The sequence below is a fragment of the Trachymyrmex cornetzi genome, unplaced genomic scaffold, assembly GCF_001594075.2.
Source record: "Trachymyrmex cornetzi isolate Tcor2-1 unplaced genomic scaffold, Tcor1.1 scaffold840, whole genome shotgun sequence".
Taxonomy (NCBI): domain Eukaryota; kingdom Metazoa; phylum Arthropoda; class Insecta; order Hymenoptera; family Formicidae; genus Trachymyrmex; species Trachymyrmex cornetzi.
This window is the reverse complement of record NW_017300181.1, coordinates 488,411-500,448: the sequence shown is the minus strand read 5'-3', so window position 1 is coordinate 500,448 and position 12,038 is coordinate 488,411. Positions and strand designations below refer to the sequence as shown.

The 12,038-nt window shown below is 36.4% G+C and overlaps 1 protein-coding gene across 1 annotated transcript; it reads left to right on the top strand.

The window, feature by feature from the left end:
• Positions 1-2,853: 2,853 nt before the first annotated feature.
• LOC108769020 (uncharacterized) lies at positions 2,854-7,982 on the top strand. Its single transcript, XM_018519749.1, has 3 exons — positions 2,854-3,082; positions 3,355-6,120; positions 6,403-7,982. The coding sequence occupies exons 1-3, from the start codon at positions 2,854-2,856 to the stop codon at positions 7,980-7,982; spliced, it is 4,575 nt and encodes a 1,524-aa protein (XP_018375251.1).
• The last annotated feature ends 4,056 nt before the right edge of the window (positions 7,983-12,038 follow it).

Here is a 12,038-nt window from a genome sequence, read left to right as displayed (position 1 = left end):
CATTATGTATTAGCACATTAACGCTAATTGCGGTAATAAATAATCAGAATTCGGGCTAAATAAGAATTTAATTATTAGGTGTTGAACTTAATTCCTGCCGTTTTTCGTCTCCAAAATTGATTTGTTTCGAAGGGAAGATGAATGAAAACCTTAATCAAAGTAATTTCCTCCATTTTCTTCTTTATTACTAATTAATAATACTTTATTAATAATACTCTGATTAAGGTATTTCCCTTCGAAACAAATCAATTTAGGAGATGAAAAACGGTAGGAATTAAGTTTAACACTTAATATTTACATTTTGTGTTTCAATATAATATTTAATACATATATGAGGAGCAGAATTTTAAAATGTATTTTACTCAAAATTTATAATTTTTAGATAACGAAAAGGAACCCACCTGAACACTACACTGTTAAATATTATAGGGTCAAATTAACACAATGTGAATCGCCACTGCTCCTACTCAATAACATCGTTATTTTTTACTAAAACAATGGTTATATTTGACAATATACAGTATCAATTTAACATTATGTAATGTCAAATTTAATTATCACTTTAGTAAAAAATAACGATATATTTAGTAGGATCAGCGGTGACTCACAATGAGTTAATTTGATCCTATAAAATTTAACAGTGTACTCGCCTTACAGGAAATAACAATTTGTTAATCAGTAAGCTGAGAAATGTTAAACGAAATTGCTAAACAATTGTTAAAAACATTAAACGATGCATTTTAAGGAGGTTTTTACGTTTTAGAGGTAAAAAACATGGATTTTTTTCTGTTTTTTTTTAAACTTAGTCTTAAAAATATCCCATAAAAACGTATTATGGAAGAAACGAAAATTGTTCAAAATAAACGAGATAAAATGACGTGGGGTTTGGGGCCGCTTGATCGATTCAAATAGCGCGCATCAATCAATTGCTATAACCAGCGCTCGCCATTACTTATATTCAACCCTTCGAAACCATTCTAGAACGATTCTATCCAACAAAGCAAAGTTTCGATCCTTTCTGAATTTCACTATCGCTCCTGACGGAAAACGGAGCGGGGCTTGTACTAAAATGTTTCAGAACTTTTATTCGCGTTTTTCTTTATCATATTTCGAATATAGTGACACGATACAAAAAAGACTATTAATCCGATTGACTTTTACTTTTACGGTTATACTCAGAGAACATGTCATTACCACCAAAATTAGAATTAATAGCCTATGTTAATTTTTTCTATTTTTTTGATTGTCAAATAAAAAGAAAAAAAATGAAAAAAATTCGAATTATTATTTCAAACTGCGGAGACGTAGGGTCAATTCAATCGTATAACTGCCTGTCGACATGCGGCGCAGCTCTCTCTTACAACCAGAGATGGAAGTTACTTTTACTGTTAGTTTTAAAGTTACTTTTTTATGACAATTTTACTGTTACTTTTTATGTTACAATTTTACCGTTAGTTTTGCCATTACGTTTTTATGACGACATATGTCAAGATCAAGTTCATTTGAGAAGAAAATTCTGACTATATATTTATTCGATTACATTACTCAACATTAGTACTTTCACAGCGTTTTTTAAAAATGTTCATCTCTTACGAATATTTAATAATAAAAACTAGTGGTTAATTATTTATTTTAAATATCCGTTGCTTAGTATATTTTTAATATTCTCAAGGTATTGTATATACATGTTTTGTACAATACAAACAACATACATATGTTGTCAAGGTCATAGTCATGACTTCCAATCTTTATATGTTACCAAAAGATCTTTATGTTTTTCACACTGTAAAGATTTTGACGCACAATGTCAATAAAAATAGCTTACAAAGTAAATGTATACACATGTATAATACTAACCCAATGATAGCTGCAGAGATCAGAGCACTTAAGGCAATAACATTTGACGGATAGTTTTCCAGAAGTACAGTATACATCACATCAACAATCAAGGTGAAATTTTTGTCAATATTTGTTGGAGAAGATGAGATTCAGCGAGTTACTACCAGTCAATAATTCGCTTATCGAGTCGGTCGCGAACCGATCCGTGTAGACAAACACGAACGCGTGCGGCGCTAACCCGCTACCTGTCTTTCTTGATACGCGCGCTTTTCGTATGCACCTTTTGTTTTTTAAGGCTCGTTTTTTGTTGTTGTTTAGCGTTGTCAAGGTATTTCAATTCAGGTGCCTTTATGTTATACTGAATCAATTTTAAGATAATTTGTGTAAATTCTATTCAAACGTATTGCATTTTTACTCATTAAACCGGTATTAGTCCTTTTACACGGCTTTTAAGGGGCTTTGAGCCCAATTGAGGCTTTTAGCCTATTATTAAAAGTCGCAGTCTTTTTCGTTTATAAAATAGTGAAACTTGTGAATATTCTTTATATTACGGCTTGCAGTCCGTGCATTATTGCCTGTATCACGGCGCGTAGTCCGTCTAGGCTTCCTTCTCAACGGCTAGCAGTCCGTACATTGAGATAACGTGTGATTTTCCTAATTTCCCAGTTCAAAGTTAGATTTCCGTATCAGGATCCTTCCAAATGGATGTCTGTTAATAAATATTCTCGGTGGATGACACAACCTTCAAAGATCAAGAAAATCAATGGAAACGAATGGACAGCGTCCTGTATATAAGGTTCAAATAATTCGTTACTTGTGATCTTCTAATCTTTCTTTTTATTGGTATTAATGTTGCATAATCTAAAAACTAACTTATTATTCTTTTAATATTTTCATTTCAGTGCAACCCGTGGTTTACTCTGTCGAAGAATTAAATTATATTAAGTAGCTATCGAACATTTTGGTCCTTCGAGCCGGATATTTAGTATAGGCAGTTTATTTCACAAAAGAACAATGCGACTGAATCATATAGAGCATCATATTGAGCAACAACTTAATCTTTCGTCAATCATATCGAATTCCTATGATAACCTTATTAAGTATGGCATAGAAAACGTCACTTCTCAGAGAATTAATTTACGCCTCAGTAATCTTAAAGAAAATTGGGACAAATTTCTTGTTCATGATGCCATTACTTTAGCTATTCGTGAATTAGATGAAAATGACAAAATTGTTATTCGCAGTAATTCATATTTCTCTGAAAATTATTTTTCGATAACGAACGAATTTTATTTAGAATCCATCGAGCGAATAAATGCACTTCTAGATCGGGGTAGCGTCCCGGGCACGTCAACAGGAATATCTTCCTCTCCAGCGGTAACCACTTCCCTTTCGTCATCGAGTCTCCCTACGTTTTTCCAGCATGCGAGACTTCCTAGATTAGACTTCCAAAGTTTAATGGATCACCGTCTGATTGGTTACCGTTTAAAGATCTTTTCCGCTCGTTGGTTATAGATAATCCGACGCTTTCTCCAGTAGAGAAATTACAATATTTGAAAACGAGTCTGACCGGCACCGCGGGTCATATGTTAAGTAATACTGCATTAACTGCAGATAATTTTTCTAAAGCTTGGGAATCTTTAATATTATTTTATGAAAATAAGAGACTCTTAGTCAATGCAGCATTGAGTTCTTTATTCAATTTAAAACGCATGACCAGAGAATCATCAGCGGATTTGGAAAAATTGTATACTACTGTCACCCAAATTTATAGAACTCTGGAGACTTTGGGGAGACCAGTGAATTCCTGGGATGACTTTCTGATTTTTATAATGATTCAACGAATGGACTCTGAATCGGTTAAAGCATGGGAACAACATATTGGTTCATCGAGAGAGCTTCCCACTTGGAAGCAATTTATGGAGTTTCTCATCACTCGAGTAGTGACCCTACAAAATTATGAAAAGGCTCGTGCAGGTAAGCCTCTACAACCAAACCAAAGTACTATAAAAGCTCATTTTCAGGGCAAATTTAAGGATGAGAGCTCATCGTCATGCCCTTTTTGTTCTGAATCACATTGGCCGTACCATTGCCCTCAGTATAAATCAAAGACGCTACCACAACGCGTCGCTCTTGTAAAAAGACATAGGTTATGCTATAACTGTTTTGGACCACATCGAGCAGCTAATTGTCGAATGACAGTTCATTGTAAGAAATGTGCTGGTAAACATCACGTGTCGCTTCATCGTGGAAATTTTGATACTTCCAATTTTAAGGTGAGTCTGTCGAAATCTCAAAAAACAGAAAAGGTGGATGAATCTTCTGAAGTAGGTTCAGACGTAAATTCAAAAATAAAAGAATCTCAAGTTCTTCATGCCACTAGCCGAGAAATAATTAGTAGTCCAGGCGTGCTTTTGGCAACCGCTCTTGTTCTGGTTGAGTCTAGAAGTGGACAATCGTCCAAAGCTAAGGTTTTAATAGATCAAGGATCGGAAGTGTCCTTAATTACTGAACGGTTAGCCCAACGTTTACAGTTGTCTCGGACAAAGTCTCAAATTTTCCTGATAGGAATAGGCGGAAAGAAATCGAATAAAACTAAGGGTTTGACTTCTTTCCAATTAAAGCCACATTTTACTTCGACACTTGAATTTCCAGTAACTGCTCATATTCTTCCAAAACTTACAGCTGCTGTACCGTCCTTTTCAGTTAAAGGGTTTTCATGGCCTCACTTAAATGGATTACAATTAGCAGATCCCGAGTATTTTGTACCTAGTACGATTGACATTATCCTTGGAGCCGATGTTTACTGCCAAATATTACAGGAAGGCGTTATTAAAGGACCGCCTGGTTCTCCAATTGCGCAGTCTACCGGATTAGGTTGGATCATCTCTGGTCCTGTTTGCCCAATGACATCCTCATTGAAAGTTCATAGCTTCCATATATCGGTCGAGGATGATCTCTATGAGTTGATCCATAGATTTTGGGAGCTTGATGAAGTAGTTCCAGCAAAGGCGTCTATTCTTTCGTCCGAAGAATTAGCCTGTGAAGAGCATTTTGTCTCCACCCATTCGCGGAATAAAGATGGGAGATGCATAGTGAGGCTTCCCTTTTGTAAACCTGTTGAGCAGTTAGGCGACTCAAAGAAAAAGGCCACCCGCATGATGCTCAAGTTGTCTAATAAACTTTCTGTTAATTCTGAATACCTAAAATTGTATTCCGACTTTCTCGATGAATACGAAACACTGAAGCATATGCGGATTGTTTCTAATGATCTTCCCGAGCCAAATCATGCATTTTATCTTCCACATCACGGAGTACTAAAGGAACAGAGTCTTACGACCAAATTACGCGTGGTCTTCAACGGTTCTAGCGTTACCACTTCAGGCTTTTCGCTAAATGACTTATTGCATACAGGAGCTAAATTACAGACAGAGTTATTCGATGTTTTAATTTGGTTCCGTCGATTTAGATACGTCTTTTCATCTGACATAGAAAAAATGTATCGCCAAATTGAAGTTCACAAGGACGATTGGAACTTTCAAAGAATACTATGGTTTGATCGCTCACTCCAATTATGTACTTATCAGTTAACCACCGTTACCTATGGGTTGGCGTGTGCCCCCTTTTTAGCTTTGCGAACGATTCAGCAACTAATAGATGATGAGGGCCCACACTTTCCATTAGCGACTCCCTGTTTACGAAAAGGAAGGTATGTAGACGATCTCTTTGGAGGATCGGATACAATTGAAGAGACGCAATCTATTATAAATCAAGTAAAAATGCTTTGTATGGCGGGCGGCTTCAAATTACAAAAATGGTGCGCAAATAATCCAAACGTACTTCTCTCAGTTCCCAAAGAGGAACAAGTTTCTTCATTAGCTATTGACATTAATGATGGAGCTTTCGTTCATATTTTAGGACTTCGGTGGCAACCAACAACTGATACCTTTCAATTCACGTTTGATTATCAATTTGATGGTGAGATTACCAAGAGAAAGGCACTGTCGACAATTGCTAAGCTATTTGACCCCCTTGGTTTTTTGTCACCGATCCTCATCAATGCTAAAATCTTTATCCAAGAATTATGGGCAATTAAGGTAGGATGGGATGATCCTTTGCCTCCTCACATTGCCAATCAGTGGCACAACTTTGTAGATGAATTACAAGAAATACCACGGATTACCTTCCCTCGATGGATAGGCCTTACTGGTGAATGTCAAGTAGATCTTCACGGATTCTCAGATGCCTCGCAAAAGGCTATGGCGGCTGTAGTTTATCTTCGTATCATAACTACAGAAGGAAAGGTCATTACTAATTTTGTATCCTCTAAAACTAAAGTAGCTCCATTAAAACGTCTAACTATCCCTAGACTTGAATTGTGTGGAGCAGTCTTATTGACCAAGCTAGTCTCCCACCTTCTAACTGTGCTTGAATTAAGAAATCGGCCAGTCGTTTTATGGACCGATTCCTCGATTACCCATACTTGGTTAAATAACCACCCATCGAAATGGAAGGAGTTTGTTCACAATCGAGTTAGCTTCATCTAAGAGACTTTACCACAAGCTGAGTGGAGATTTGTATCGGGTCAAGACAACCCAGCGGATGTAGCTACTCGAGGACTTACGCCCTCTCAACTACTAAACTGTCCTAGTTGGTGGAACGGTCCTCATTGGCTATCGCAAGCAAGTACATCTTGGCCACATGGTCCTATACCCTCTTCTCAAGAAGGGAACCTTGAAGAAAGACCAGCGCAAACACATTCAATTCTAGCTAGTCCGGACAAGGAATGGGACCTTCTTCTAAGATATTCCAATTTAATGAAATTGTTCCGCATTACGGCTATCTGTCAACGTGCAGTTTCTAAGTTTCGAAAAATTCCACTAATGACCTTCTCACCATCTCTCACAACAGAAGAGCTAAATACTGCAAAAATATTCTGGGTAAAGGTCACTCAACAGCTGTTCTTCCCCACTGAGATTAAGGTTCTCTCTAAGGGACAACAGATTCCACGTTCAAGCCCTTTAATACGACTTACTCCCTTTTTGGATTCTTCTGGGCTGTTAAGAGTCGGCGGTCGCCTTCAAAATTCGCTTCTTAATGAAGCAGAGAAACACCCTCTTATTCTACCAAACAAGTCAGCCTTGACTTCTCTCATTATATCAGATGCTCATGTTCGAGCACTCCATGGAGGTACACAAGTCACACTATCTATTATTCGCAAAGATTATTGGCTTATTGGAGGTAGAACCCCTGTACGATCATGGATCCTCAAATGTGTTCCCTGTGCCCGGTTTCGGCAAAAAAGAGCTCAACAACTAATGGGGCAGCTTCCGTTAGAACGAATCACGCCTTCACGGCCGTTTGCACACACCGGTGTTGATTATGCCGGTCCCTTTACAACGAAAACTTGGAAAGGAAAGAATGCCCGCACCTATAAATCCTATATTGCTCTCTTCGTTTGTTTTGCCACGTCAGCCGTGCATTTAGAGCTTGTAACGGATTATTCAGCCGAAGCTTTCATCGCTGCCTACAAACGGTTCGTGTCAAGACGAGGAATCTGCACGACGCTCACCAGTGATTGTGGCACTACGCTCAAAGGAGCTGACGCTGAATTACAAAGACTTTTCTCTACTACCACGCAAGAGTCAACTAAGTTAGCACGACTTCTAGCAAATCATGGTACCCAATGGAAGTTTAACCCCCCTTCCGCTCCTCACTTTGGAGGGAAATGGGAAGCAGGGGTTAAATCAATGAAACACCATCTACTGAGGATTGTTGGTAATACTCTTTTAACCTATGAGGAAATGAGTACCTTATTAGCTCAGGTTGAAGCAATTCTTAATTCTCGACCCTTGAGCCCATTAAGCAATGATCCGGATGATCTTCTTGCTCTCACATCAGGTCATTTCCTCATTAGTTATGCACCGGTCACCATTCCAGAACCTTCTCTTGAATTGGTTAAGACTACCCATTTATTACGTTGGCAATTGATTCGCAAAATGCTAGAGTCATTCTGGAGCAGGTGGTCTCAAGAGTGTCTTCAAAGATACTATTCAATGTCTAAGTGGAACAATCAAGTTCCTTCGCTAAATATAGGAACGTTAGTTCTTATTATTGATGAACGATACCCCCCGTCAAAATAGCCCCTGGGGCGCATCATTGAAACCCATCCTGGAAGAGATGGACACACCAGAGTGGTCACAATTAAGACTCAATCCTCTATACTCAAGCGGCCTATTGTTAAGATTTGTCCCTTGCCTGTTGTGCAAGAGACCCTTTAAGTTATTCGTTAACTCTTATTAACGAAGGCGGGCGGGTATGTTGGAGAAGATGAGATTCAGCGAGTTACTACCAGTCGATAATTCGCTTATCGAGTCGGTCGCGAACCGATCCGTGTAGACAAACACGAACGCGTGCGGCGCTAACCCGCTACCTGTCTTTCTTGATACGCGCGCTTTTCGTATGCACCTTTTGTTTTTTAAGGCTCGTTTTTTGTTGTTGTTTAGCGTTGTCAAGGTATTTCAATTCAGGTGCCTTTATGTTATACTGAATCAATTTTAAGATAATTTGTGTAAATTCTATTCAAACGTATTGCATTTTTACTCATTAAACCGGTATTAGTCCTTTTACACGGCTTTTAAGGGGCTTTGAGCCCAATTGAGGCTTTTAGCCTATTATTAAAAGTCGCAGTCTTTTTCGTTTATAAAATAGTGAAACTTGTGAATATTCTTTATATTACGGCTTGCAGTCCGTGCATTATTGCCTGTATCACGGCGCGTAGTCCGTCTAGGCTTCCTTCTCAACGGCTAGCAGTCCGTACATTGAGATAACGTGTGATTTTCCTAATTTCCCAGTTCAAAGTTAGATTTCCGTATCAGGATCCTTCCAAATGGATGTCTGTTAATAAATATTCTCGGTGGATGACACAACCTTCAAAGATCAAGAAAATCAATGGAAACGAATGGACAGCGTCCTGTATATAAGGTTCAAATAATTCGTTACTTGTGATCTTCTAATCTTTCTTTTTATTGGTATTAATGTTGCATAATCTAAAAACTAACTTATTATTCTTTTAATATTTTCATTTCAGTGCAACCCGTGGTTTACTCTGTCGAAGAATTAAATTACATTAAGTAGCTATCGAACAATATTTAAATAAAATAAATAAATAAAATTATTAAACGTTAACTGATAAAAAACGTGTACAAGCCATCCGATTATTATTCGAATTATCCAATTCCGTAGCTTATGGTATTCCTTTGGCGTTCCGAGAACTTCCAACGTGTGGTCTACTATAGTAAGTTCATGTAAATACGTTTTCAATTCCTTTAAAAAAATTATATTGAACGATTATGCGGCACAAAGAAATTATTGTAATTTTATATTAGAGTAAAAATTGTTATTGCAATGTTTACACGGAATGCGACAGATAAAGTGTTACATTATAATAATGTGAAGATTAAAATTGATCTGTTAAAAATACTTTTTTTTTTTAATTTAAGTTAGTTTAATACAAAATGCTGTGGAAAAGATTACATGCTAACACAGCATTAAACATAAATATATAATATGTTAGATAAGACTATAGTAGCTTGCAAATGGTGTTAGGCGTCAGCAAATCTACAATTACAAAGCCTTCCAGCAACAAAAAACCGCGACTAATCAACGATACATGAGTGGTGAAACAATAGTTAAAATCATATACATACTCACGCATACACACGCAAGCACCTACATATACCAGTCATGTCAGTCTCGTTTAAATATTGTGAGTGACGCGATGAAACGAGAGGCAGCAGAACAAAAGCAGGACAAAGAGGGAGATGTTTTTATTAATACAGTAAGAGAATTACAATATTTGACTGAGGTAGGAGAAAGCAGCACGGAACTTAGTGGAACGATGAATGGGAAGGATAAGTAATTTTGGTATCTGGTTACAAGGGGTTAAAAATGAAATGAAGCTCAGAGTTCAATTGAAGCCATTATCACCTATTATTGCTGACAGTTATGCAACAAGATTTAGAAAATCGAGTGCTGATTTTCATTGAATTCCTTTTGCTTTTCTACTACAGGTGCTATGTTTACCGTCCACTACTGAGGTGGATAGCATCTTGGAAAAATTCAACTCTTTTCACCAGAGACTGCAGTTTACGATGGATGTGTGGAGTAATGCCATTAATTTTTGAGACACTACTGTTCTTTTAAAGAGTGACGGTATAATTTTTGACTAGTACAAAAAACCAGGGTTGTTAATGTTACATAAAAAAGCAACGAAGTTACTAACTCCGTTACATTTTTAGTATCGAATGAGTAACGGAATTACTTTTACAAATGAGTAACAGTAATGATAACTAAATCACAATTTTCAGGAACTAATAACGAAATTTTACGTCTTTTTTTCGGTATTCCGTTTATATAGGATTATTTTAATAAGGACTCGTTTACACCTTGACGAAAAAGCAGAAAGCGGTAAAGCAGTGGCTAATCAGAACTCTCTCTGGAAGAAAGTAATACAAAAAGTCAAAATTGACGGCACTGCCTAACAGACGGACATATTGAGTAACAGTTACCTCTATTATTAAACAAAAATTCCAGATTTAGAGATACAAATTATTTATAACCTAAAGTTAAGATATATGTACAAATTTAAATATGTACATATCAAAGAGTATCATATTAAACAGCAAATGAAGAACTAATAAAATAAAACAACAATATATATTAAAAAACGATTTGTTCTTATGTAGTTATAATTAGCATAAATGCAATCATTTTTTAAAAATAACGAAAGAGTAACGATTTTTCCATTACTTTAAGTGACAATAACGCTTTACTTTTAGAATCGGTAACGAGTAAAGAGTAACGAATTACTTTTTACCGCAAATAACAATAACTGTAACGCGTGTGTGTGTGTGTGCGTGCGTGTGTGTGTTACTAAAAAACGGTAAATTTAACAATCCTGCAAAAACACCCACCTTTTCGGGCAGATTTTTGAATTATTGATCTCACAATAAGATTCCACAAAAGAAGGGCATCATCGAAAGAGTTTTTATTTCTCACGTTCAGAATTTTACAAAAAAAATTTTAATTTTTTGATTAAAATTGTATCAGAAAATGACTATCCGTTGAAATTTATTTTTGAAGCATTGTCTGATAGGATAAAAAAATTAATTGAAAAATCCAGTTATAGTTATAAGATTTCTACTAACAAAATTAAAAAAGAACAAATCAGATGATTTACAATTCCTTCCATCAATGGAATATCGAATAAATTCTGCAAATTTATTAATGAGCTGTATTATAGGGTTGCTCATTATAGTATCAATAAACTTAACAAATTTATTACAATACACAAAGATCCTTTGCAAAGATTTTCCAAAAGGAATGTGATTTACGAGATCGAATGCGATCGTAATTGCGATTTCTATATAGGCCAAATGGGAAGAAAACTAAAAACGAGATTAGCAGAACACCGTAACCATATACGTAGATTTACATCCACTCGTTCAGTTATCACAGAGCATAGGGTGTATTGCAATCATGACTTCGACTGGGATAATGTGAGAATTCTGGATACTGAGAGAAATTATAATAAACGAACAATGTCGGAGATACTCTACATAAATCGCCAATCAAATTGTCTCAACATTCAAACTGACACTGAGGCATTAAATTATGGTTACATAGAAATTCTCAACAAGTTATAATATGTTTATTTTTATAATTGACCGACAGGCTTCTATTATGACGGCACATCTCTTTTTGTTTTAAGGTTACTATGTAACCAACATCGGAACAAACATGACAGTCTTTTTTGGATCTTAAATTATTTTTAATCGCACATTGATAATCGTGAATCTTAAATTTGTTTAATGGGTTGATAATGTTTGGATTCGCGTGCGATCATGTTGGAGGTGGGGTGAGTTTTTACCATTATTTATAAATAACATAAAATTAATCTCTATCTGTCCAAAAAATCTTGATACAAATAATATCTTGAGATCCACCATTTGCTGCACTCAGCTCTGCAACTGGTTGGCACAACATCAGACTATGTTGAGGATGGTTGTTTCTCACCGCATTTCCACTGCGCCTGCAGTGGAGGGAACTCCAATTATGCAGGCGCATAATTTAATGCCTCAGTGTCAGTTTGAATGTTGAGACAATTTGATTGGCGATTTATGTAGAGTATCTCCGAC

What these genes read in the sequence shown, in the direction of transcription:
- LOC108769020 (XM_018519749.1), top strand. Translation starts at nt 2,854, where the DNA reads ATGCGACTGAATCATATAGAGCATCATATTGAGCAACAACTTAATCTT. An exon ending in TGACAAAATTGTTATTCGCA is followed by an intron (nt 3,083 to 3,354) that starts GTAATTCATATT and finishes CGTTGGTTATAG; the next exon opens with ATAATCCGACGCTTTCTCCA. An exon ending in GGCGGCTGTAGTTTATCTTC is followed by an intron (nt 6,121 to 6,402) that starts GTATCATAACTA and finishes CTTTACCACAAG; the next exon opens with CTGAGTGGAGATTTGTATCG.